The sequence below is a fragment of the Salvelinus sp. IW2-2015 genome, linkage group LG7 (assembly GCF_002910315.2).
Source record: "Salvelinus sp. IW2-2015 linkage group LG7, ASM291031v2, whole genome shotgun sequence".
Lineage (NCBI taxonomy): Eukaryota > Metazoa > Chordata > Actinopteri > Salmoniformes > Salmonidae > Salvelinus > Salvelinus sp. IW2-2015.
In genome coordinates, this window is record NC_036847.1 from 15,624,731 (window position 1) to 15,652,414 (window position 27,684).

The window sequence follows — 27,684 nt, forward strand, 5'->3', positions numbered from 1 at the left end:
TCTAACGAGTTTCTTACAGTATATGCTGTTCAGAATGCAGTTCAATTATATTCTAGACATTGAATCAGTGTTGGGGTAAATTCCATTTCAATTCAGGAGGTAAACTGAAATTCCAATTCCGCAAATGTCTCTAGCACTTTGCATTGCAGCACGGGAGAAAGTGGTAATAACATGGTTATAGTATGTTACAATTTACGGTTACGCACCATGAAAGCAATATGTAACTAGTGCTGGAATTAAAGGGTTAAAGGTTAGAGGAGTTTGGAAAAACAGATCCCTGTTACCATACTGTTGGTGAGTTGTTAGCCCTCTATTACATATTTGGAGTATTACCTTAAAACAAGATTATAATTACACAGATATTAACGACTAACAGGGAAAAATAAGTTCTGTTATTAACACTTTGTCCCATGAGGTAATGTAATGTAATTTCTCGTAGAGATGCATTTTGGAAAATGTGAATTTGAATTTCAGTTTACTTTCTGAACTGACTGACGTGGAATTGACTTCAACCCTGCACTGAATGAAGAATATCCTCACAAACACATAATGAGTGATAGCYCTGAGGTTGTCATGATGCACATCTAGTCTGCAATGTTTTCCACCGTGTTGTTATTGCTCAAATGTATCAGGAGGTGGCGCCGCTATACTGTATTTTGGATCATAATGGTTAGACATCAGAAGGGCCCATTYTACTGGACTTGTTTGCATTGAATCCAATTAAAGCTTTACATGTATGTTACTCTTGTGTTAAAAAAAAGATCAATTCTGTTCTGTTCCTAATGTTATTTCAGTCATTTCAATTACAATTATTACATGATCTCATGCAAAAAGTTAAATCAGTTGGCCCTCATAATAATTGTATAATTTGGTGGGTGCTTATATTTGTCCTATTTCACACATGTACAKGTGTGTATTGATACACATAGTGTGAATTGGAAATATGTTATTTTGCATATCCCAACTCCCCTGAGACACCCTCAGAGAGTGGGGACACGGCCAGGGTCAGACATTATCAACGGCGACTCTAGATCAATTAGGGTTAAGTGCCTTGCTCAAGAGCACATCGGCAGATTTTTCAACTTGTCAGGATGGGGATTTGAACTAGCAATCTTTCGGTTAATGGCCCAACGCTCTAACCGTGTCAGGCAGAATGTCCCACCTGCTATCCTGGGAATAGTGATTTGTCTACTGCTACTCCCCTCTCCTCCCTCGCTGAATGGTTTGATCTGGATGACATAGTCCTCGTTGACCGGTAGCGCCAGCTCCAGAGATGTGGTGTTGGTTTCGACCACATTGGGACGACTGTGTCTGTCCTGTGTGTACATCACCTGGAGAGATGTGACAACACAAATCATACACAGTGAGGATCTGCACAATGTTGTCTAGAGTGCACATACTGTATAAGAATCACTATGAGAATCAACCTTGTCGTGGTCAGAAACACTGCTATGCTTATTATATACTTTGCTTATAAGAATCAGTCTGTTGAGTCATCCAAGTTTGTTGTGATTCTTATAAGAGAAGGGGTACTCTCTAAACCAATACAAGTGCTGAACAACTCAACATAGGTGAATAACCCTAGCACATACTGGATAATTTTATAAATAATAAGAAAAAAAGTTGAAATACGTGTTTACTCCCGTACTTTGTAACCAGTGACCTCGGACTCGTTCTCCAGAGCTCTGACATGATCCCATTTGAGGATGACCTTTGAGTTTGAGGTGTTCCATATGATCTTCACCGGTGCCTGGCTTGGGGCTGGAAGAAAAGAAAACGTGAACATCTATCAACTATCATTTGGATAGTCCATCTATAGATGCTGATGGTCTATTGATAGTTTGTTGGGTATTTATAGATGGCCTATCCAAATAAAATGTCTCCAGGACGACAGCCCAAAGAGTATTCAAACACAGCGAGTCAGGGTCAATATAATTATTTTCAAGTGAGGGGGGTGGGGGGTGAGACTCTATGGAGTGGATGCAGGCGGGTATCCTTGAATGTAGGTTTTGAACTTACGGGGTTTCTTGGTGGTGACATTGACTGTGGCACAGTGAGGGCCCACCCCGGCACTGTTGTACGCTCGAAGGGAGATAAAGTAGGTTCTGCTGCCCTCCAGGCCTCTGATCACCACAGACGTCCGGTTACCCATGGTCCTGATCACACTGGCTGTCTCCTGTCTCTCCCTCTCACCCCAGTACCTCAGCTACAGTTCAAAACACACCAGTCAACACTATAGGTCAACATCCCTGATCTGTTTAAACTTTTTTTCCTTATCAATGAAATCAATCAACTGTATTTTTAAAGCACAGCTACACTGGCCATAAACTCCCCAGTAGGATGAACCCTAGAGAAGAACCCATCTTTCTCGGGCTGTACGGGGTAGAAGTTAAGAGTATATGACCATCAAGGCCGGATAGTTTGTCACGTCAGAGTATTCATATGCTTGTCTAAGGCCGTGGTCACATTAGGATTTTGTGTTAGAATATTTCGGAGGGAGCCAATCATTTTTCAATGGGAATCATCTGTTGCCCGATGAATGACAACAGAGCTGATTGTCTGACAACAACAAAAACGCACAAACTAATTCCCTTCTAAACTCTGTTTTTAAAGTTAGTCCTTATATCAAAGGTTGCATAGGCTTGGTCTATATGTTATTAAACTCGCACAATCTGGAATCCCTGGACTCTCTTAAGAACCACTGGGAAGAGGATTTAGGTAAACAACTTTCAGATGAAATTTGGCAGAGTATGCCTCGGAGAATACATTCTTCATTTATATGTCTAAGACATGCTGTATTTCAATTTAAAATATACTGAACAAAAATATAAACGCAACATTCAACGATTTTACTGAGTTACAGTTCATATAAGGAAATCAGTCATTTTAAATAAATTCATTATGCCCTAATCTATGGATTTTACATGATTGGGCATGGGCGCAGCCATGGGTGGGCATAGGCCCACCCACTTGGGAGCCAGGCCCACACAAAGGGCTTTATTACAGACATAAATACTCCTCAGTTTCATCAGCTTTCCAGGAGGCTGGTCTCAGACGATCCCACAGGTGAAGAAGCCGGATGTGGAGGTCCTGGGCATGGGTGGATAAACGTGGTCTGCGGTTGGACCTACTTCCAAATTCTCTAAAATGACGTTGGAGGCAGCTTATGGTAGAGAAATGAACAATCAGTTCTCTGGCAACAGCTCTGGTGAGGCCAGAGCTCCCTCAACTTGAGACATCAGCGGCAATGTATTGTGTGGCAAACTGCAGATTTTAGAGTGGCCTTCTATTTTCCCCAGCACAAGGTGCACCTGTGTAATGATCATGCTGTTTAATCGGCTTCTTGATATGCCACACCTGTCAGGTGGATGGATTATCTTGGCAAAGGAGAAATTATCACTAACAGTGATGTAAATATCTTTGTGCACAACACTTGAGAGAAATAAGCTTTTTGTGTGTATGGCAAATTTCTGGGATCTTTTATTTCAGCTCACGAAACATGGGACCAACACTTTACATATTGCATTTATCTTTTTGTTCAGTGTAGTCCATTGGCTGCATTGGTCAAAGGCAAAATGATCCTAGATTAGACCAGAAATAGATCCCACTTGTGGCCAATGGAAGCAGGCTCCTGCTACTTCATTGCACATGTTTTGGACATGCCCGAAATTGACAGATTTCTGGATGTCAATTTTTGGGACGTTTTCAAAGATACTGGAGAGACCTACAAAAACTTCTGCCTTTATTTCATTATTCGGAGTGGCACCACAGGAGGACCCTCTAAACAGCTGGCCTTTACCACTCTTCTAGCTTGACGTCTTCTACTATTGAAGTGGAAAGATCGGTTTCCTTCTACTTTTAGCCATTGGATAAAGGAAGTTACGCAACATCTCAAGCTAGAGAAAATGTGCTCCTCCGTTAGGGGATCTGCAATTACATGTATAATATCTGGCAACCTTTCCTATCCTTTGTAGAAGACATGGACCCAGATAATTTCACAACTACATAAACCAACCCAAATTAGAATTTGTATCCCTATTTTTACCCCTCTTTACTTTTTTGTTTGATTATATCTTTGTTTTGTTTGTTATTTGGTCAAATTCTATTTCATGCAAGCTGTGGGTTTGATTTGGTAGGGGATCCTTTTTTGTCCTGTTGGAGCATGAGGGGTTGAAGTAGGTTTGATCTGGTAGGGGATCCGTTTATGTTTTGCCCTCTACCTGTTCTGTCTGTATTATCTGTATAATCATTCAAAATGCCAAATAGAAAAATATTTGATTAAAAAAAAAGAAAAAAAAAAGAAAAAAAAAAGCTTTTGACGGATACAACTCGTCTGAACTCGTCCGAAAACAGTTGACTCGAGTTGTACTAATGACGGACAAAAACGAACAATGATGTACATCATATACAATTTCATCCATGTTCATGCGTCTCAGTGTGGCTATACGCTAACTGATAGTTGTTCAGACAGGATAGGGTGTTGATTTAATCTACATAAATGTAACAATTCAATGAGGGATAATACTGCATAGTCCAATGATCTTGTACGAAGAGAAATACTGAAGTGGTGTCAGATCTATCCATTTTATGTCTATGATGTCCAGTGTGTTTGTGCTCTGACCTCGTAGCCCAGGATGCGTCTCCTATTGTTGCTCCAGGGCAGGGCCTTCCAGGTGGCCTCTACCTCCGATGCCGACACACTCCTGGCCCGCACCCTACCCGGGGCTCTGCTGGGCTCTAGGGTCACACACACAGTGAATGCGTAACTACTGATAGCTGACAATAAGAAATAAAGTGCCTATAGAAAGTCTACATCCCCTTTAACTTTTTTTGGCATTATAAAGTAGGATTGAAATATATTTAACTGTAATCTTTTGTRATTGGTCTACACAAAACACTTCATAATGTCAAAGTGAAGTAAAAATTAGACACATTTAAAAATAATTAAATTATAGTCGATAGGTATTCACCTTTTTGTTGAGGCAAGCCTAAATTAGTTCAGAAGTCAAATGTGGCTTAACAAATCACATAATAAGTTATATGGACTCCATCTGTGTGAAATAATAGGGGTTGACATGATTTTTTAATGACTACCCTTTCCTCTGTCCCCCATACATACATCATCTGTAAGGTCCTTCAGTCAAGTGTTGAATTTCAAGGACAGATTCAACTACAAAGATCAGAGAGCTTTTCAAAAGCCTCACAAAGAAGGGCAGTGATTGGTAGATGGTTAACAATAATAAATTACACATCAAATATATATTTACGTATGGTCAAGTTTATAATTATGCTGTGGATGATGTATTAAACCACCCAGACACATCAAAGATGCAGTCGTCCTTCTGAACTGAGCTGCAGGACAGGAAGGAAACTGCTTCGGGATTTCACCATGAGGCCATTGGGGATTTTAAAACAGTTACAGAGTTCAATGGATGTGATAGGAGAAAACTGAGGATGGATCAAAAACATTGTAGTGACTCCACAATAATGGCCTAAATGACAGAGTGAAAACAATAATACAAATATACAGAATAAAAAATATTCCAAAACATGCATATGTATGCAACAAGGCACTAAAGTAATGAAAAACACGGTAAAGGAATACACTTTTTGGCCTAAATTCAAAATCGTATGTTTGGGGCAAATCCAACAACACATCACTGAGTAACTGCCTCCTTATTTTCAAACATGGTTGTGGCTGCATCATGGTATAGGTATGTTTGACATCGGCAAAGACTGTAGACTCTTTCAGGATGAAAAGAAACGGGACAGGCAAAATGAAAATACATTTTAAAATCCTAGAGGATAACCTGCTTCAGTCTGCTTACACCAGCCACTGGGAGAGGAATTCACCTTTCAGCAGGACAATAACACAGCCAAATCTACACTGGAGTTGCTTACCAAGAAGACAGGGAATGTTCCTGAGTGGCCAAGTTACAGGTATATTAGTGTTTCATTTTCATTAATCTTAAAAAATAATTCGAATTTGTATTCCACTTTGACATTACAGAGTATCCTGATAGATCGTTGACAAGAAAAGTACAACTAAATCAATTTTAACCTCACTTTGTAACACAATAAAATGTGAAGAAATCCAAGGGAGGTGTAGACTTATTATAGGCACTATACATATAGCATCTGAAATGAAAAGGAATGATGGAATAGGTATGTTGTGTACTCAGCTGGGTCTGGCATCACTTAAACTTTGCAAAAAATACTCAATGGCGTCCTATTAGTGTTGAACCCTGTAGAGGTATTGATGGATTTCAGAATTCTAGAGTTATATAGAACATCTCAATAACGTTAGAAAAAGAAAAAAAAATCACGGAATTCCTTCCCTAAATAAATAACAGGGTCTGGCAGTGTACTGTACCTTCCTCTGCAGAGTAGATGGTGGCCACCGGCCCAAAGGGGCCCTCCCCTTTGTTATTGTACACGCCCACTTTCACATGAAACGGAGAGAAGGGAGCGATGCTCTCGTTCTTGAAGATGTATCTGGAGGCGTCGGGGGAGGTGACTGCAGCCTGCATCCAGCCTTGAGCCCCCTGAGGTCGGAAAGCTACCACATAGCCAAATCCTGGGCCACTCTGTAGCTCTTCAGGGACAGGCTGCAGAAAGAGGTGAAAACACAAATGTACATCGGTGCATTCACATAATACCTTCTTACTACCTTCTCTAATACTACCATGCAGACCAGAACTGTACTTTTCTGGCTTGTATAAAACATTTTCACATTGTCCTCTTCAGCGTGGTTCTAGCAACTTTGGTGAATGCGTAACCAGTAGTGTAAAAGTACCTATTGGCACAACCTGCATGCTCTGAAACATACTTGCAGTCAGAAAATGGGTTATGTTTGATTCATCATTTATTTCAACACATCATTTGGTGCACTTTGCTGAATCTGTATGACTTTACCAATCAAGCTGATCATCTTTATTAGTAGTGTTCACTTTACCTCCCAAGTGATGACAAGCTCCGAGCGACCACCACCACCTCCGCTCACTCTGGGTGGTGTTATCTTGGGAGCTGCAAAATCAAGGGGGTTTGTTTTCATAGAGAAACTTCAATGTCTGCATGCCTCCTACTGTTATCATGGCAAAACATCTGTCAATTAATGCTGTTAATTGTTGGGGTCACCATGCAGTTGTTAAACAAAATATCAATCATCAACATCCCAGTAGAAATAGGCTTGTACTGTACCTCTTGCACTTTCCTATAATAATGCATTAATAATATTGCATCACAACTTGAATGTAAACAAACAATTCATTGAGTAAAATTGCACATATTATAGTACAGTATTCAGCATTCATCGTTGTGTTGAGAGCTATGTGGGGCAGATACAGTACATACGCATGTCTTTGGTCCGGGCTTTTTTGGAAGGTTTGCTGGGCTCTCCTGTTCCGATGGCGTTGGTTGCCAGCACTCTGAACTCATACTCCACCCACGGACTGAGGTCAATGACAGTGGCTGTCAGCTGTTTGCCCCCAAGAAGTTCAGGAACTAACCCGGACAACAAATAGCCTTTAATTAGCATGTTGCAGGATCTTCTAGTGCTATATAAATACAGTCTATGACTGTGTGTGCTAATTGTGATGATGTATCTTGAACCTTGATTATGTTGTGAGTGCATTATTCAATTTAATATACAGTGTGTGTGATAGATAAAGATAGGCACAAAGATGCACGTGGACACACACACGCACACACACCCACACACCTGTGATGACTCCCTGCCAGCCCAGTGAAAAAGTTGTGCGGGCCTGGATGTTGTGGGTGAGGACTGGGCTGTGGTTGTCAGGACCCGGTCCCCAGGAGAGAGATGCTGTGCTGTCTGTCATCTCTGTCACCTGGAAGTCCACAGGTGGGCCTGGAGCACCTGGAAAAATCGTTATCACAGCATCATCTTAGTTGATCAACATGAGATATAAAGTACTGTGTATTCTACACATACATTTTAATAATGTATTTATTAATTAAAATGTACTGTAGCAGTCATGATTCAAACACAAGCTTACGAAGAGGTCTAAACATTATGGGCCGATTATTGGAGAGTAGGAAAACCCAATGTTCCAGGTTTAATTCTAAACCTTCCATTTGCTACATTAGTGGCAAAAGTGGGATTTCACAATTCAAATTGTATTTTATTTTATTTTACTGGATCCTACAACAGATCAATGTGACATTTTGTGCTACTGGTGCTCCAGCATAGCCATACCTCTAACTACCACATCGGTGGCGATTGAGACACTGTCCACCTTGGTCTGGACAGCACAGGTATACTTCCCAGCATGCCTCAGCTGAATGTTACGGATCATGATGTCACCTGCTGAGCGCTGTCCATAAGGAATGTCAAACCAGAGCAGTAAGGAAAATGTTAGAATTCTAGAAAAGATATCAAATAAAAAGCCCTTCTTCAAATACGAGCAGGATGAGAGAGTACACTTGATTGGTTCTGTGTTCAATATACAGTATGAGGTGAAAGTCATGATAAAAGTCAAAGACCTTCAGTAGAAACGGCTGAATAGTTCAGACCGTTTAATGATGACAGTTTCTACCTGAGAGAATGAAAAGGCTATTTTCAGTCTCATTCCTTTTACTCCTTTCTGTTTCTAATTGTCAGCTATAATACATGCTGACCTTTGAAGCTGCTCTACTGTACTTGTTAGTGTGACTTTTGTCACATAGATAAGATTGAGGTCAAGACGACCAATGGTTTCAGACCGTAGAAGACCAACATTTGTGAGGAGATCATTTTTGCCTAGCATTAGCTGACACTCACTATACTCTGTGATGGTTTCTTGTTATTGGGCCTCAAAATACTCAAGTTACAATGTAGTTGTAAGTAACTCAAGTGGTGGGCGACACTTACAGTTTTAGCTTGAACATTGTAAGGAAACTGGGATCCATGTGAGCGAAACTGGGATCCACATGGCCAAAACAATAACGATAAACACTTTTTTTGCATTACAGTATACACTATCACAAAACACTTTTTACAAAACAGTAGACACAACTCTCTACATAGGACACAAACATCTACTGTGTAAAGTATGTCAATCAAAACGAAATAACTTTTTCACTGCCAATAACAATTACTTCCATAATGTATATCTTTACCACCAACATGTAAACCCCTTCGCATAATTGTTAACCTCCTAATCAGTCCAGAAATACAAATGAAATAGTTCACCTGTCAATTGTTTGATTTCCATGGGTTATAAAGTAGATCACATCGTTATTTTTTATATTGGCAGCTGTTTTATAGGGAAAATATTCAATGTGTTGCACAGTATATAAAAACATATGGCCTTACATAAAAAGGAAATTTAATTGAACAGTCATTTCAGTCCTTACTTTTTACAGTGATTGTGTTTACTGTACTTCAGTCATTTTTGGGGGGGAATTACTTTCAATATTACTCTATTCCATGTTGCTTTTCAGAGGCTTCATCATGTTTTACATAGGAGGGCTTTGTCAGCCAAGTCTAGTCACAGCATATATAGTAGGCCTAACTACCTCACAGTATTTGGTTTGTAGTACCATAACTACCTGCTTGGTTTGGAGTTCTTTTGATGGACTAGATTTGATTTATGTTTACTGTATTGTAAGCATTTACATAATTACATACAACATAGAACACATATGCAATCCAAACAGTATCGTATTTTTACACCTTTCTGTGAAATTCTTCCTACTTTACAGTTTCTCAATCACATACAAGCATTTTTTTTTTTACTGTGGCCAAACATCCAAATATATTTTCCAAGCTTCTGATAACTTTCTTGCCTTTGTATCTGGATTGCATATCTTAGACGCCCTTTTGCAAAATTATGAATACAAATGGAATCAGTGGATAAAAAAATTCACTGTTAAGTGTTCTTAGAATATTAACACATTTTCCTCAGAAGAGTTGTGTTCACTGTTTTCAGCAATCAGTTAATACTAGTGATGAAAATTCTTAATCATTCCATCAGTGCTATTTCATGTACAACATAGTGAAATATTTAGGTAATTGAGACTGTGCCATTTTAGGATTTTTTACAACATTGCAAATATGCAGAAAATTAAGTTGAGTTACTCTAATACAACTTTAGGTTAGTCCTATTTCGTAACATTGTGACCATCCATTAGAGCTTTGCTTTGGTGTGGCCTATACATTCATATATCAGTTGTGTTCCTCCATCCTGATTTAGTGACTGCAAAGAAAATATATTGCTATAATGGGATTTTTTTTTTTTAGACAGTCGTGTTGGGAGAAGCTATACGGACACTCCTGGTGGACAAATCAATGACATATAGAGCCGAGTGAACCGAATCATACGGACCAACTTTCTTTGGCCAAAGACAGAACGGACTGTCATGCATTAATATTAGCAAATAAACCATACGACTTAGCTATTTAATATACAATAAAAAAAACGCACCACTTAAACACGACACTTAACTTACCTGTCAAAGAAGACGCAGGGATTAAGTATTTGGTATTCGGCCAAAGAAAGTTGGTCAGTGTGATTTGGTTCACACAGCTCTCAGCTGCGCGATATACGCCATCGATTTGTCCACGGGTTGTGTCCGTATAGGTTCTCCCAGTAGTGTTCTTTTGATGAAGTTATTTGACAATATCTTATAGTTTTTATGAATGTTTTTAGAAGGAAACTACAGTACATAAAAACATGTATTTACTGTTTTGCAAAAGGCTACAGAGTTCTGTGTCGTACGTACACTGTTTTGAAAATCGACATTGTCCCAAAAAATGCTTGAACACCATTGAGATAAACTGTAGTATTTGATCCTAATTCAGAGAATGCAGCTCACGTCTATAAAATGTTTGAATACCACATTGTACCATTGACTTTTTTTCATAGAAAAAGTGTATCTATTAATGGTTATAGTTAGTATTTGTTGAGCCATTATTTAATAAATGGTGAGATAATACTTTTGGATAGCGTTAGCTGCTTTTGTAAAGGTTACTTTAAGTTGTGACGGTGTAAATTAATTTTTATATAGAAATATTCTCACTAGATGACAAATTATACTTTTTGATATTATGACATTTTGTGACAGGTATTTTAAGTGCATTAAGAGAAATGTATTGTTTTGGAAAACACACTTGCACTTTAGTGGGCTAAGTTAATATAAATATATACAGTGCCTTCAGAAAGTCGCACTCTCCATATATAATCTCCCAGCAATTTAATGGGTATTTACCAACGTTTCGGCATCACTGTGTCTTCCAGGATGGGTATTTACCAACGTTTCGTCATCACTGTGCCTTCCTGCCGAAACGTTGGTAAATACCCATTAAATTGCTGGGAGATTATACATGGAGAGTGCGACTTTCTTTATTTTGATAGTTTATAGTTTATTCGCCGTTAGTCAGCACCTCCTCACAAACTATTATTCTGAGTGTGCGCCAGCTCATGTTTTTTTATCTACAATAATAGTGGTTAACATGATTTTTGAATGACTACTCCATCTCTGTACCCTCACACATACAATTATCTGTAAGGTCCCTCAGTCGGCAGGGAATTTCAAATACAGATTCAACCACATAGACCAGGGACGTTGAACATCCCTTTGAGCATGGTGAAGTTACTAATTAGGCTTTGGATGGTGTATCAATACACCCAGTCATTACTAAGATACAGGCGTCCTTCCTAACTCAGTTGCCGGTGATGAAGGAAACTGCTCAGGGATTTCACCATGAGGCCAATGGTGATTTTAAAATAAATAAATAAAATAGTTTAATGGTTGTGATATGAGAAAACTGAGGATGGATCAACAACATTGTCATTTAGGTTAGTATTGTGGAGTAACTACAGAGTGAAAAGAAGGAAGCCTGTGCAGAAAAAAAGTATTCCAAAGCATGCATCCTGTTTGCAACAAGGCACTAATAATAATACTGCTAAAAATGTGGCAAATACATTTTATTTTTGTTCTGAATACAAAGCTGTATGTTTGGAGCAAATCCAACACAACACATCACTGAGTAGTACTCAATCATGGTGATGGCTGCATCATGTTATGGATATACTTGTCATTGGCAAGGACTAGGGAATTTTTTAAAGATAAAAATAAATGGAATATAGCTATAAGCACGTGCAAAATCCTAGAGGAAAACCTGGTTCAGTCTGCTTTCCAACAGACACAAATTCACCTTTCAGCAGGACAATAGCCTAAAGAAGAAGGCCGAATCTACACTGGCTTGAAAATCTATGGCATAATCTTGAAAATGTCTGTCAAGCTACGATCAACAATCAAATATTGTACAATCCAGGTGTGCAAAGCTCTTAGAGACTTACTCAAAAAGACTCACAGATGTAATCGCTGCCAAATGTGTTTCTACAAAGTATTGACTCATGGGAGTGAAGACTTATGTAAATAAGATATTTCTGTGTTACATTTCCAACACATAAAAAAAAACATGTTTTCAATGTCATTATGGGGTATTGTGTGTAGATGGGTGAGAAAAATATATTTTAATCCTTTTGGAATTCAGGCTTTAACACAACAACATTTGGAATAAGTCAAGGGGTATGAATACTTTCTGAAGGCACTATACCTCCAACAAATATAATGTATGATGAATAGAACTATTTAACCTTTATAAAATTACTCATTGCATTTAAGACACACTTTTATGCAACATGTCAGCTTTGTGTCAAGTGATTAGTGCAGGGAGTCAACCGCTCAAATGAAGCCATGAGGCAAACACAATTACACAACTAATGGCATTGCTGATGAGCCGAAGGAATATAGAACAAACTGTGGGTAGTAAGCAGCCAAGATATTATAATTGCTTTTCTAATTAAAGAGAAATACATTCGACTGTAGATGACCAAATATAATGTTTGACTGAGCATTGAATCGACAATTCCTTAGGCACCAGTTTTTTCAAAGGAGTAGTTGTTATCAACAAGCGGAACAGGCAAACAGGCAGACCGCTCTTGTTAATTGCAAAAACAAATTTGATATGATTCATGAATGAAAATCATTCAATACACTTCCTCTAGTCCATTCACTATATATCAGCAGTAAAGTATTCATTGTTGTACTGTATATGTTATTGTGCTCATAACATAATGTAAAAAGGTCTACTCTGCCCTTGCTAATTTTACATCATATAAACATACACAGTAAAAATAAATTAATATGATCAACTGTATGTAATTGGATTGCAAATCACAAGTGACAACCACATAAATAAGTCAAGTAATTATAAAAGGTCATCATAGTAGACTTAATTCAAACACATGAGTGTAAGGCAGACTCGAAAGCACTTACTCCGCCAACTTTCTCAAAGTAGCCCCCGTGGTTTCCAAAGTGGATGACCTGTTCGTTGAAGAACCAGGTGAATTTCAAATCGAGCGTGGGGTCATGGGAGACTTGGCAGGGGAGGACAATGCTCTCGCCCACCGTCACGTCCAAATGCCCAGCTGGGCTGGTGATAATGGTTGTCTCTGCAAGAGACAAAAACAAGTTCAGCTACCTGGGCCAGACAGAAACAGCGGGGAGCTTCTCTTATCACTATCAACTTTGTTCTGCCTATTTACATTGACAAAATGTATATATGTGTTTTATAGCACTATTGGGTTTCGTTTGAGTCCATTCTACTGGTTTTTCTTTGGAGGCATGGGGCTATTCTGCTGTCTTGTTAACTCCGGGACTGTTACACCTCAGTCATGTCTGAGATTGTGATTATTGTGCTTTGTTCCTGTAAAATCAATGGGCATTATCGTGTCCGGTAACACATTATTTGGATTGTCCATCTGTAGATGCTCTACAGACTATCAGTAACATTTCAACCTACTGTCTACTAACCCTAACCGTAGCCATAACCCTAACCCTAACCCTAACCTTAACCCTTGTCCTAACCCTAAACTTAACCCTAACCCTTATTCTAAACCTAACCTTAGCAATTAGTTGCTCATCAACAGATGGTCATACTATCAATAAACTATCTGTAGAGCATCTACAGATGGACTATCCAAATAAAGTCTGACCTCTCATCCAAACCACTTAGTATTTCATCCAAACGACTTAGTATCTTGTCCAACCGACTTAGTATCTTGGCCAAACGACTTACCTTAAGTTGTTATGCCTGTTGTGCTTCTGTTGTGCTTTCAGACCGTGTAATGATGGCTGTAATGGTCACGGATTCCATCCATTAATATGATTATACATTGACAGTTTTTTGATAGCCTACAGCGTGGCTGCTTGTGATTGCCAACTTGTAACAGATGCCCATATAGCTATCTTATGATTCATTTTCATCATGGACCTGTCTAATAAGGGCTCTAGGAGCCCATGTGAACGCCAAACGTTCTTGACTGAAGTGGAAGCAGTCATTAACACTAGGGCCGCTAGGCTTCTCAGTATACAAGTACCCGCTAGGCATACTGTATCGTTATCAACCAAAAAGAAATACCACAATAAAAAAATATTAGTTGATTGTGTTAAAAACACAAATCTTGGAATAAAAAACAATTTGTTTAATTTGATTTATAGATTTGATTTAGCTGAAATATCACAAGGAACTCGAAAGGAGTAGAGCCCAGTAACAGCTTCTGAAAAAATATAATCTCAACTTGTGGCTGTAATGTTCACTGAATTGACAGCGCCTGTCTAGACAGCTATGGAAATCTCCTGTTCAGGCGTTGGCTCATATTGTCATCCTTTCTCATACACTGAATGAGAATGAACAGTGTAAGTGGCTTTAGCTGTCACTGTTTGTTCAAACTATAACCACAAGTCACTTACACAAAGTAATGCATCACTGAAGAAACTAAGAAACCACACAAACCCATTCCTCTGCACGCCTCCATTTCCACAGGTCAGTCCGGAGTCTATAATTTGGTTCCATTTGGCCAGACAAAAAGCCATCCTATTTCAACCACAGCATGGTGGTATGCTGCATAACAACCTAATCTTTGCTCTGGCTCTTTTGGGTGTCTTTTCCACTTCGGCGGTGCAGTGAGATGCGCAGGGCTGAGTTTCCATACAGCAAGCCCCAGCTGAATTATGCATGGGTGTCATAAGCGTCTAATGGACAGAGAATCAGACACTGCATGTCAGATGGTGTTTAAGGTCTCTATACGTTGCATTCCAGGTGAGGCTATGAATGCTTGCCCTATAAATGAATGTCTCAAGACAAAAAAATGAGGAGACTTCATAACACATTCATAATCCCTACATGCTGATTTGATAAGCAGTACTTATGTCAACAACCGCAAGTCGATATTTTTGTTATGTCACAGTACTGTCCTTTACACTGCAATTATGAACATGCGGCTCTTGAAATTTAAGAAATCCTTATGTACTGCTTATGAATGTGTTATGGTTATGAATGTGTTATGACGTTCTTATGTAGGTACCCTTCAAATAAGCTGTTATCTAAATGAGAATGAAGATTTCCAACTGCTACCTATTGAGTTCGGAAATATGGAATCCTTTGAACACATTTTGACATGTGTGTTTCAATGTCATCCAGCTTAAATTTTGCTAGTGCATTACTTTAGTTGACAATGAAAAGGGTATCATGGTTTCCCTCTTCATTGTCATCTCATTGATTTCTTGTTGCTAACATGGTATGGACGAACCATTATCAATCCAGGATAATTATACAGGATATCAGGGCTGTGCACAGACCTTTTGGAGGTCAAAATTCCTCGGCATAAACATCACAGAGAAACTGAAATGGTCCACCCACACAGACAGTGTGGTGAAGAAGGCAGCTGAAGAAATTGTTCTTGGCACCTAAACCCTCACGAACTGTTACAGATGCACAATTGAGAGCATCCTGTCGGGCTGTATCACCGCCTGGTACGGCAACTGCACCGCCCAACAACCGCAGGGCTCTCAAGAGGGTGGTGCAGTCTGCACAACGCATCACCGGGGGCAAACTACCTGCCGTCCAGGACACCTACAGCACCCGATGTCACAGGAAGGCCAAAAAGATCATCAAGGACAACAACCACCCGAGCCACTGCCTGTTTACCCCGAAGGCGAGTTCAGTACAGGTGCATCAAAACTGGGACCGAGAGACTGAAAAACAGCTTCTATCTCAAGGCCATCAGACTTGTTAAATAGCCATCACTAGCACATTAGAGGCTGCTGCCTATATACATAGACTTGAAATCACTGGCCACTTTAATAAATGGAACACTAGTCACTAATAATGTTTACATATTTTGCATCTCAAATGTATACTGTATTGTATTCTATTCTACTGTATCTTAGTCTATGCCGCTCTAACATTGCTTGTCCACATATTTATATATTGTTAATTCCATTCCTTTACTTAGATTTGTGTGTATTGGGTATATGTTGTGAAATTGTTAGATATTACTACACTGTCAGAGCTAGAAACACAAGCATTTCGCTACACCCGCAATAACATCTGCTAAACACTTGTATGTGACCAATAAAATTGTATTACATTTTTCAAATAAAATAAAAACTTTAACTTAACTACAATCATAATCCTCTACTGCGTCTGTATCTGATCATTGCGAATGTAGCTAGAAGATGATGTAAATCAGCTATCTAGTTAGCTAGCTAGTTATAGCTATACTGTCGAAACAATCTAACTAGTCTTTACTTAGTTTTAGTTTGTTGGTGACATCAGCCTTTTAAAAAACAGTTGATTTGTCCCCTGGCGACAGAAGGACAGGGCGGATTTGTGAGATTAGCTAGTTTTATGGGCAATTCAGATACATAAAAAAAACCTTTTTCCTCATAGGGCAAAAGGGTAGGTTCTCGAGCACCACTAGGGGCCTAACTGTGCACATTCCTGCCGGGTATGTCTCTCCATAAAATAACAGTCTGTGACATTTGTTGTAGCTTTCATTGCTATCATAACAGCTAGACACTTATTGTAGATTAAATAAGTAGTTGATTGTAGCATGGTGCTAGCAATGGTAAAATTAAGAGTTTAATTATTTTATGGCACCATGCTGACAGATCACTCACTCTGCTAAGAGCAGGATCCGAACTTGAGAAATACACACATAACTTAAACTTGAATGTGAGACTTGCATTGATGTTAAATTGTATATCTGAAGGGCAAATATGGAGATATGGGTACATGCCCATATCTCAAGCCCTGAATGTGAATGTACTATTACAGGGAAAATCCAATCAAAAACTATCTATTGAATTTTGAATCATGATTTTTTTTCTTTTTTTTGATCTCTTTTAGTCCTCATTTGGACTAATCTTCCAAGAGTCATGATGATGTGGCCGGTGACACTTTGCTTCTTGAATGTCCAACATCTTGAAAACTTGACTGCTGACATGCAAAACATTTGTGACTGTATCAACAGTGGACTAAAGGGGGGAAAATCCCTTTAAGAACAGTATTCAGTCAGCAAAGATGGGCAAGATTTTTACTGACTGTGGCTGATATTGATTTCTTTCAAAGGGGACTGGCTGGATTTCATGAATATAGTCTACAAAAATCACCTGTAAAATATACAGTATGTAAGATACTGCCATTCTTAGAGGCAAAAGGGCTGATAAAAAGGAAATAAAAGCAGTTTCTATACCAAACAATTTGCAATTCATAAATTGTGAGGAATCACCAAAAGGCATTTTAATAGAGCACTGTTGTTGACTCTGCTCTTTAGAAGGGCTTGGAAATCCATTGCCTTGCAGAAGCGGGTGATTTAAATAGATTTAACTCTTAAACAAACAGAGCATGGCTATTAGCTACCCCAGGAAGGTCTGAATTAAACATTAAGGCATAGCAATGCAATGAATCTTAAATCCAATGCTAACTCTGAACCTGCCCAATCAACTAATTGTATGTTTGTGTGGTACATGGAAACTATCTGTTATTGTATCATCAATCCTTACATGGCTCTGTAGTCTGGTTCCTCTAATGAGACACTTGTTCATGGATAGTGCAGATAGTTATCTTCTATTGCCAAGGAAAACATTGGTCCCTTTCTTCATGCTCTGGTGATGTAAAAAGTCATACAATTAATTTTGTCCTATTCCAAAATACCTCCTCTTCTCCAATAGTGCAGGGTCATTATATTAACCGAATTAAAAACTCTCTAAGGGTCCTACTCTCAACTAATAACAAACAACCAAACCTACTCGTGAAGCCTGCAGTACAATCTGCTGCTGCTGCAAGCATCCAGTCAGCATTTTTTTAACAATTTTGATGTACATCTTAATGCAAGGATTAGAGATATGGAGAGCCATCTCAAGGAGTGGAAGTAGAGATACCTTTAACCAAAAGACTCCCAGCACTGCTTGCCACTCCAAACTGGTTCCTTGCCACGCAGGTGTAGAGGCCGACATCCATTTTGGTAACGTTTGCTATTCGAAGACTTCCATTGTCCAACACTGAGACTCTAGAAATGAATAAAAAAAATGAATGTCAATATCTTAAGTCATACTACACTGATAGTTGTCACAGAAACTGTAATCCAACTAAGGTCTGTTTCTGAAGGTTTGAGAATGCTATTATTGAGGACTGGGTGAAAGATATACAGAGATTGAACAAATAAAATAAAGTAACATTTGTGACCATTGTGACTATTTCACCTGCATTGAAACTATTATTTTAAACATTGTTCTAAATCTTCAGTGAGGAGTGAAACCATTCTGTTCTCTTCACAGATCCAGACCTCAAGGGCTGCCGTTTCTGCTGGTTATATCACCCTTGCCATTGAATCATCAGTTTCAATAGATCTAACCAGTTGTGTGGACTCTGTCTAGTAGTCAGAACAGTGAGCTGTTTAATTGATCAATGAAAAAAGAGGACCAGTGGTACTGCTGCTGTGGCTCAGACTGGAGCTGTGCACCCCTGCCCTTGACCATCAGGTACCATGACAACAGTCCATAGTTAAAGGTAGAGTCAGCCATACACCAAGTAAACAGCAATATCGGGCCGACTTACGCAATAACTATGAATGAGAATCTCAAGGCCAAAAGTCTCTGCAGTTTTGGTCCAGCAGCTAACACGTTGAGTGACGCACACCCGTGCACATCTTTTTTTTGTGTGAGTGCAAGAGCTTGCAACATGCTCATCTGCAATATCTGCAGTTCATCTTGCTGCTTGTGGCACTGTCATATCACTATGTTTAAAGCTTGTGTGTAAACACTGGTGCCACAGATCTAAAGCCACACATCTGCTGGTCAGAGTGATATGTAATGAAAGGCTTATGAAGATGTAGTTTGTTAAAAGCCAACTGAACTCATCTTAGGTAGCAACCATATTGATGATGAAAAAATTAACCAATAACCTAATGCAGAAGACAAATGATTGACACAAATAACTAAATGGTAAGGCAGATTATGTGTGATCTATAATGTGTAAATTGCAGAAGATTGCCTGTGCAAACACTAAATACACAGGATATTAAGTATATTCATGTGAACGGAAGTAAGTTGCTGAGGTGAATTAAGTGATGGATTCCAACCCAATCATCTGAACTAGTACTAGCGTTCATTTTCATACTCTGATAATACCTTCCGCTATTAATCAATATGTAAGATCCCTGCACATCCCTGCTCTAAGCAGCTCTCTCATCGTCAAAACTGCTCAGGAGGGCGTGATGAGTCTCACCAATGCCCTATGCACATTAAAAAGGCTTTCAAAGGAAATTAAGCTACAAATTCTTAAAAAGACACAGCTCCCAAAAGATATCCCTTAGCATACAGGATAGCTATCCTTTCTCAAACAATCAAATAGGACCTGCTAAGCTCACCAGAATCAAATGGCATTAGTCAATTTCTATAACTAGGCCCCCGGGAGAGGGAAGCACTTCTTCTAACATTATCAGAGGGTTTCCAATGAAATGGACCAGAATAAAGAGTTATGGATATGAGATTTCACTTGGAGAAGACTTGACATTATACTGCAAACTGCACAGGGCAGACTTCCTCCTTATCTTTCAAAGCGGAATAGAATATAAAGATGCAGCCCATATTTAGAAGAGTTTCCTCTCTATGAAATTACTTTTCTTTGCCCTCCCTTTCTTCAAGGGCACTACAGCAATTAAGGTATACGGGGACCGTTGTGAATTTCGTACAAAATCACAGTTTGGGATAAATAAATGTTTTTCTCTCTGTTACTGGATGGTGTTAAAGTTAAATCCTGGACATATTATTTATCACTACTAAACTCACGTTTATTTTCTGCAAACTTAACATGTTTAAATATGTGTATGAACATAACAAAATTCAACCACTGAGACATAAACTGAACAAGTTCCACAGACATGTGACTAACAGAAATTGAATAATGTGTCCCTGAACAAAGGGGGGTCAAAATCTAAAGTAGCCGTCAGTATCTGGTGTGGCCACCAGCTGCATTAAGTACTGCAGTGCATCTCCTCCTCATGGACTGCACCAGATTTTCCAGTTCTTGCTGTGAGATGTTACCCCACTCTTTCACCAAGGCACCTGCAAGTTCCCGGACATTTCTGGGGGGGAATGGCCCTAGCCCTCACCCTCCGATCCAACAGGTCCCAGACGTGCTTAAGGGATTGAGATCCGGGCTCTTCGCTGGTCATGGCAGAACACTGACATTCCTGTCTTGCAGGAAATCACGCACAGAACGAGCAGTATGGCTGGTGGCATTGTCATGCTGGAGGGTCATGTCAGAATGAGCTGCAAGAAGGGTACCACATGAGGGAAGAGGATGTCTTCTCTGTAACGCACAGCGTTGAGATTGCCTGCAATGGCAACAAGCTCAGTCCGATGATGCTCTGACACACCGCCCCAGACCACGATGGACCCTCCACCTCCAAATCGATCCCACTCCAGAGTACAGGCCTCGGTGTAACGCTCATTCCTTCGGCAATAAACGCAAGTCCGACCATCACCCGTGGTGAGACAAAACCGTAACTCGGGCAGTTGTTGTTGCCATCCTGTACCTGTCCCGCAGGTGTGATGTGCGGATGTACCGATCCTGTGCAGGTGTTGTTACATCAGCTGTCCGTCCTGTCTCCCTGTAGCGATGTCTTAGGCGTCTCACAGTACGGACATGGCAATTTATTGCCCTGGTCACATCTGCAGTCCTCATGCCTCCTTGCAGCATGCCTAAGGCATGTTCACGCAGATGAGCAGGGACCCTGGGCATCTTTCTTTTGGTGTCATGGGAAACAGTGTTTAAACCCTTTACAATGAAGATCTATGAAGTTATTTGGATTTTTACAAATTATCTTTGAAAGACAGCGTTCTGAAAAAGAAACGTTTCTTTTTTTGCTGAGTTTATATCCCCAATACAGACCCTGGCTTGGAGAGTTAGAGTGCAGTATGTATCAAAATGAATTCCAAAGATGTAAGCAGAAAGCAGTCATTCTCAGAACAAACCATGGGGAATTATTCGTTTGACTTGGGGAAACATGTTAAAGTGGGTAACAACCAATTATGTACACAGCACCAGTCAAAAGTTTGGACACACCTACTCATTCTGTCAAGGATCCCCCCGGTACTGCTGCTCATTCCGCTCACTAGCTCCGGAGGTCTACATCACTGGCCTTCTAGGCGTCACTGAACTGGATTGATCACCACCAACCCTGGACTGTCTTGTCTCATTATGCACACCTGGTTCCCATTCCCCATGATTAGTAGATTAAGGTTATATATGTGCCCTCTGTTCCCCATTGTCCTTGTCAGTTATTGTTACCATGTCCGTTGGTCCTGTGAGTACCTGTGCTGTTGTATCGGCTTCCATGCTACGTGTTATTGTGCACTTGTTTTACGAGACTCGTCCCGTGTATTATTTAGAGGTTTACACCTCGCTCGTTAGTTTGGGTCGAGTAAATAAAAAACCCTATTACGTATTCCTGGGCCTGTCTCCAATCATTAGACAATGTAATACATAAAAAAATTATGATTATTTTTTACTATTTTAAACATCCCAGCTGGGATGGCGTATCACTGCAGTATGCTGTGGTAGCCATGCTGGTTAAGTGTGCCTTGAATTCTAAATAAATCACTGACAGTGTCACCAGCAAAGCACCCCCACACCATTCTCACCTCCTCCTCCATACATCACGGTGGTTACCACACATGCGGAGATCATCCGTTCACCTACTCTGCGTCTCACAAAGAAATGGAAGTTGGAACCAAAAATCTCAAATGTGGACTCATTAGACCAAAGGACATATTTCCACCAGTTTAATGTCCATTGCTCGTGTTTCTTTGCCCAAACAAGTTTTTTCTTATTGGTGTCCTTTAGTAGTGGTTACTTTCCAGCAATTCAACCATGAAGGCCTGATTGACACAGTCTCATCTGAATAGTTGATGTTGAGATGTCTGTTACTTGTACTCCATGAAGCATTTATTTGGGCTGCAATCTGAGGTGCAGTTAACTCTAATGAACTTATCCTCGGCAGCAGAGGTAACTCTAGGTCTTCTTTTTCTGTGGCGGTCCTCATGAGAGCCAGTTTCCTCATAGCGCTTGATGGTTTTTGCAACTGCACTAGAAGAAATTGTCCGGATTGACTGACCATGTCTTAAAATAATGATAGACTGTCATTTCTCTTTGTTATTTGAGCTGTTCTTACCATAATATGGACTTGGTCATTTACCAAATATGGCTATCTTCGTTATACCACCCCTACCTTGTCACAACACAACCGGGTAGCTCAAACGCATTAAGAAGGAAAGAAATCCCACAAATTAACTTTTAACAAGGCACACCTGTTAATTGAAATGCATTCCAGGTGCCTACCTCATGATGCTGATTGAGAGAATGCCAGAATGTGCAAAGCTGTCATCAAGGCAAAGGGTGGCTACTTTGAAGAATCTCAAATATAAAATATATTTTAATTTGTTTAACACTTTTTTGGTTACTGCATGATTCCATATGTGTTATTTTGTAGTTTTGAAGTCTTCACTTTAATTCTACAATGTAGAAAATAGTAAATATAAAGAAAAATCCTGGAATGAGTAGGTGTGTCCCAACTTTGACTGGTACTGTATACCCAGATGATTGACAGGGGGGGGGGGGGCGCTGTTTTGAAGCCTCTGCACTGCCATTGTTGTACTCCTCCACCATAGTAAAATAATATTTTGGAAGCTATAGAAATGCATTTATTAATATCTACATTCATTTTTGCCAAGTATATTCTATTACATACACCTTAATGCATACTTTTAAATGAATTATGTGAACTGAACATAAAACATGTTATAAAAAAACACTATGTCCCTTAAAGTAGAATTTTGTGAGAGTACTAACGTTACAGTCCCTATTACAACAATAAATACTTAAATATATCTCATTTTGTATTCAAACATTTAATTGAAATACTGTACAATTCCATTCATTCTTATGGAGGACTGCTCCTTCTGATTACCACCAATATGGCGGAGGTGGCTTCAAAGCCTCTCATTGGCAAATACATACTGTAGCATCAGCCATCCAGGGTTTATATTCATAATTGGCTGAAACTAAAGGAGATACCACACTCCAGAGCACAATGTAGGACCTAGGCTATCAGCTACATGAAATAAATCAAATAATCAAATAATGTGAATACACAAAGCTCAAAAAGCATTGGAAAGAGAAAACCATTCATTGTAGTCTTTGTACAATACTTTTGTTTGGTTGAGAGGCTTACAGCTGGATAATCTTTTTTTTAAGCAACAATGTGTGCTGGTTAACATAACATAGAGGTCTAATTCCAATGGCAATTTTATAAAGCTTTTTGTGAGTTTTGTCCTTTCCGTTTGGTCAGCATTGAAATTAAATGACTTGTAAGCCATTACGGTTAACGTCATAGCCCCAGCATAAGTACACACACAAATCCTGTTTAAGACGTGCCTGTGATGCGTAGTGCCAACGCTGCATGACTTGATTAAACAATCACAGCCCAAACTTATTCTTGGTACATTTGCTCTCCTCTGGCCCAGAGCATCTACACATAATAATACCACAAGGATTAGAAAGAAGTATCAGTGTTATTAGGACAGTGAGATAGATTAGTAGTGTAGCACTCCTGCAATAATAGCGGTGCAGTCCTATCTAGATAAAGTGGAGAAGAATCCTTAAGAGACAAACAGGGGGAATTGGTTTGTGAAAGATGCAGCCATAACCCTAGCCAACTACTTTTTCTATACACATCTCTACTCTAGGATATTTCCTTGCTAAATCAAATATTTCTTAGGTGTAGTGGATTTGATCCGTGAGCAGATTAAAATTACTCACACCAGGAATATATCTGTACAGAAATAAATACATATTGACCAAATTCATTTTTAGGAGCATTACTGAAGAATTACCATAGCAAAATACGAGTGCAATTTTGACACACCTCACACTCAATCTTTGGAATGATATTCCTGCTAGAAGCCAAGTTCAAACAACAGCACCTCATTCTTGTTCCTGAGCGAGATGTATCAACCCAGCTATTTCTTCAAAGTAGCCTGGCTCCACCTGGTACATCACCTCTGGTGCTTCCCAATAATGTTGGCAGAGGGAGGTGAGACTTCCAGGCCTGAGGATGGATATCCAGGAGATGCAGCACAAAAGCTGCTGAGGCAGTTAATACAATTAATCCCAGATCAAATAAGAAATGCAGACCCCTGCTGATTCCTCACATGCACCGGCAGATGTGCCCACGTTGTAATGTCTCCCGTTTGGCATTACTCTGTGAAAACGAAGATGCTATTGCAGGGAATGTGAAGATAATAATAACAATAGCAATAATTTGTGTAATTTATATAGCGGTTTTCATAACAGAAAAAAAAATGAATTGCCTAAAAATCTAAATTTATGAGTATTGGCTACAACAATTAAAGCTATACAGTAGGTCAACCAGGCTACATTGAAGTCAATCTATAGCAGACTTAGAGAATTATGTCTGGTGGATAGAATTATTTATATACTGCTAGGGAGGTTAGATTGTTACTGTGTGATTCTTTCAATGTTCTCTCATCTCATGCCGGAGGTCACAACCACATACGGCCCCTGGGGATTTGATTTCCAGATAAACCTCTTCTGACCGTTCATTCCTCTCTCGCCTGTCCCTGTCGCTCTCTATTCTAATCGGTGTATCTGAATAAACAGTCAAATATGTAAGGTGAACAGTATTCCGTTTTCATCCCGGCCCACACATAATTAGTGGCCAGATTTCATATATTGTAGGAATTCTGCCCAAGGCCAATGTTGTACTTCCTGAATTACGGTGTGTGCATGTGGGTGCATGTGTGAATCACATGAGGTTGGTGGCACCTCAATCGGGGAGAACAGGCTTGTGGTAATGACTGGAGCAGAATCAGTGGAATGGTATCAAATACGTCAAACACATGGTCATACAACATTACTTTGACCAATTGGCACTGTGGTGTAGAGAAAGAGAGCTTTTCCTGCATTTTCCCTTGTTGCTCTACCTGTACTGCCAGAGGTATTACACCCAGATCTACAGTAATGGAATTAGGTTGTTAGCCAGTTCCCCCAGTTCCATTATACCACAAAGGGGATGTCTAGCTAAAGTTGTAAGTCCACTGATGATTGATCATTGTTTCTTGAGATTTCATCCACTACCCTGGTGTCTCAATTCCTGGCTCATACATTCAGATTTAACAATCCTCTCACTTGACCAACCCAGTGGTAATGAGCTGATGGATCAGTGGATCGATTTGTCTGCCAAAGACTAGAAAGTACCAATTACCTTAAGTAAACACTTGAAAACAGTTCCACAAAAAGCCCAAGACAGCGTAGTAGAGTAGTGGGGAAGGGGAAATGGAAGAAGATGAGAAAATATATCATTAATTCTAATCCCAATCTCATGTTAAATCATTGAAAGTAATTCAACATTGGTAACTGTGTGGCACCAAATGGCTTTGTACTTAGAAGTGTTTGTATGCATCCCTAAGAACTACTACGTCAGTGTTTCTCAATCTCCAGTCTGTGGGCCTGTATCGGTTCTGTGGGATGTTGCTTACTGGTCCCTGGTCCCAGATGGTTAACTGGCACTAATTTAGTAACCGCTACATTGGTAGTTGTTTTACAAGTGGTGCATCAAGGAGGAAAAATAAAAGCTTGCTCTGACACAAGATGAGGGACCATAGTTTGCCACTAGGGAATCATTATTACAATGTATTTAATTTACCTGATACAAAGCATCCTGTAAAATAACGACAAAGTGTCAACATCTCCTTTACATATTACACTGCATTTTTCACAAAGTACGGGCATCAGACCTGGGTTCAAATAGTATTTTAAACCTTTCAAATACTTTAGCATGCTTGACTGATTCTGCTTAGTGCGATGGATCCAATGAAATAGTCCCAAAATCGCAAACAACACCCATCTGGCACTCCAGACAGGCTGAAGTAAATGCTAAAAGTTTTTGTATTAAGTACTATTTGAATCCAGGTTTGTGAATGTCCCTTCTCAATCCTGTCCCAGCTTTCCACCATACCTGTGGCTCTCTCGGAGTGCTTCTTTCCCCTTCCTCCAGGAGATCATCCCATGTGGAGACATCTTAGGCCTGCACTCAATCAGCACGTCACCCCCCTGCCTGGCCAGGGTCTGAGGCTTCAGCATGTTCTGGGAGAAATCTGGGGCTACAGCTATGAGAGAGTGATTAAGAGATGGAGAGACATATATCAATTGGCTAAAATAGAGGGATTGAAAGAAGAGAGAGAGAAATCAAGAGAGAGCATCCCTCAGAACATGTAGGTCACCATATCTATTAGTTAGGTCAGCTAACCACACGTCCTCCATAGACACCACACACACACACACACACACACACACACACACACACACACACACACACACACACACACACACACACACACACACACACTTGGAGCGGGCATCTTTAAAAAGACATTAATTTAAGAAAGATGCTTCATAGTTTTAGAACGCCTTGCAGTTTTCCTTGCTGGGGCGTAATACATCAAGCATTCAGCCGTGGGGCTTTGACAAAAAAGAAAAGATGTAAAACGAGGGGAGGCTTTGTAGCCGCTCCTTTAGGCTTTAATTACTAACACTCCGACGTCTGGATCTGTTTTGTATGCATATCGACTCAGCAGAGCGCTCTTCAAAGCCAACACGCTGCCGAGCGACGATGACAGCGCTGAGAACTGTGCAATGCGCCTTGCAATTATTTCCTGCCACAGTGTTTAAGAAAAAGAAATACAAAAAATTTTCACTTCCTCCCTTTAATCCTTCGCCTATACAATAGGGCTAAACTGAAATGTTTCTTACAGAAGAAATATGAAAAGTATATGCATAAGCATGGTAGTAATTGAAAGGGAACAGTTTGGAGGTTATGGGAAAATTATTCGACCATAGGTGAGGACACAACAGTTTACCTGGCACAAGACATTTAAAGGCAATGTTACCGCGTTTGCGGAGATTGCATCCACGGTAAACGCTGCATATGTCGGCTTAATCGGAAATTACCTTTAAGGCCTCGATTCAATCAGTTCCAGCTCTAACCTGCTATAACCAACAACTGTATAGTAGTTTCATTGTTTTTGTTTAGACAAAGTCAGAGGTGTATAGTAACGGCGTTGGAGTTGTCGAATTGCTGAGCGGCTGCTCTTGTCATCATTGTCATGAAACCACACCAGTCCTTAAATCACACCCGTGTTAGATGTTCAGAACGAGAAAGTGTAGGTTACATAGAAATAATGACACTCAAAATGAAAATCATTAAACAAAATAATAAGGATTTACAGTATATCAGCCTAATCGAG

At 39.7% G+C, this 27,684-nt stretch overlaps 1 protein-coding gene across 2 annotated transcripts in view; it reads right to left on the reverse strand.

Annotated features, from left to right (window-relative positions):
• Positions 1-27,684, reverse strand: part of cntn3a.1 (contactin 3a, tandem duplicate 1) — a 107,782-nt gene that overhangs the window by 1,569 nt on the left and 78,529 nt on the right. For both annotated transcript variants that reach the window (XM_023991132.1, XM_023991131.1), the window contains exons 11-22: positions 26,397-26,547; positions 18,238-18,365; positions 13,288-13,463; positions 8,219-8,336; positions 7,721-7,879; positions 7,354-7,503; positions 6,956-7,026; positions 6,374-6,608; positions 4,622-4,737; positions 2,020-2,206; positions 1,649-1,761; positions 1,163-1,331 (exon numbers count right to left, since the gene is read on the reverse strand). In XM_023991132.1, the coding sequence (XP_023846900.1) occupies positions 1,163-1,331; positions 1,649-1,761; positions 2,020-2,206; positions 4,622-4,737; positions 6,374-6,608; positions 6,956-7,026; positions 7,354-7,503; positions 7,721-7,879; positions 8,219-8,336; positions 13,288-13,463; positions 18,238-18,365; positions 26,397-26,547 (1,773 nt within the window). The remainder of the gene's footprint in view (positions 1-1,162; positions 1,332-1,648; positions 1,762-2,019; positions 2,207-4,621; positions 4,738-6,373; positions 6,609-6,955; positions 7,027-7,353; positions 7,504-7,720; positions 7,880-8,218; positions 8,337-13,287; positions 13,464-18,237; positions 18,366-26,396; positions 26,548-27,684) is intronic.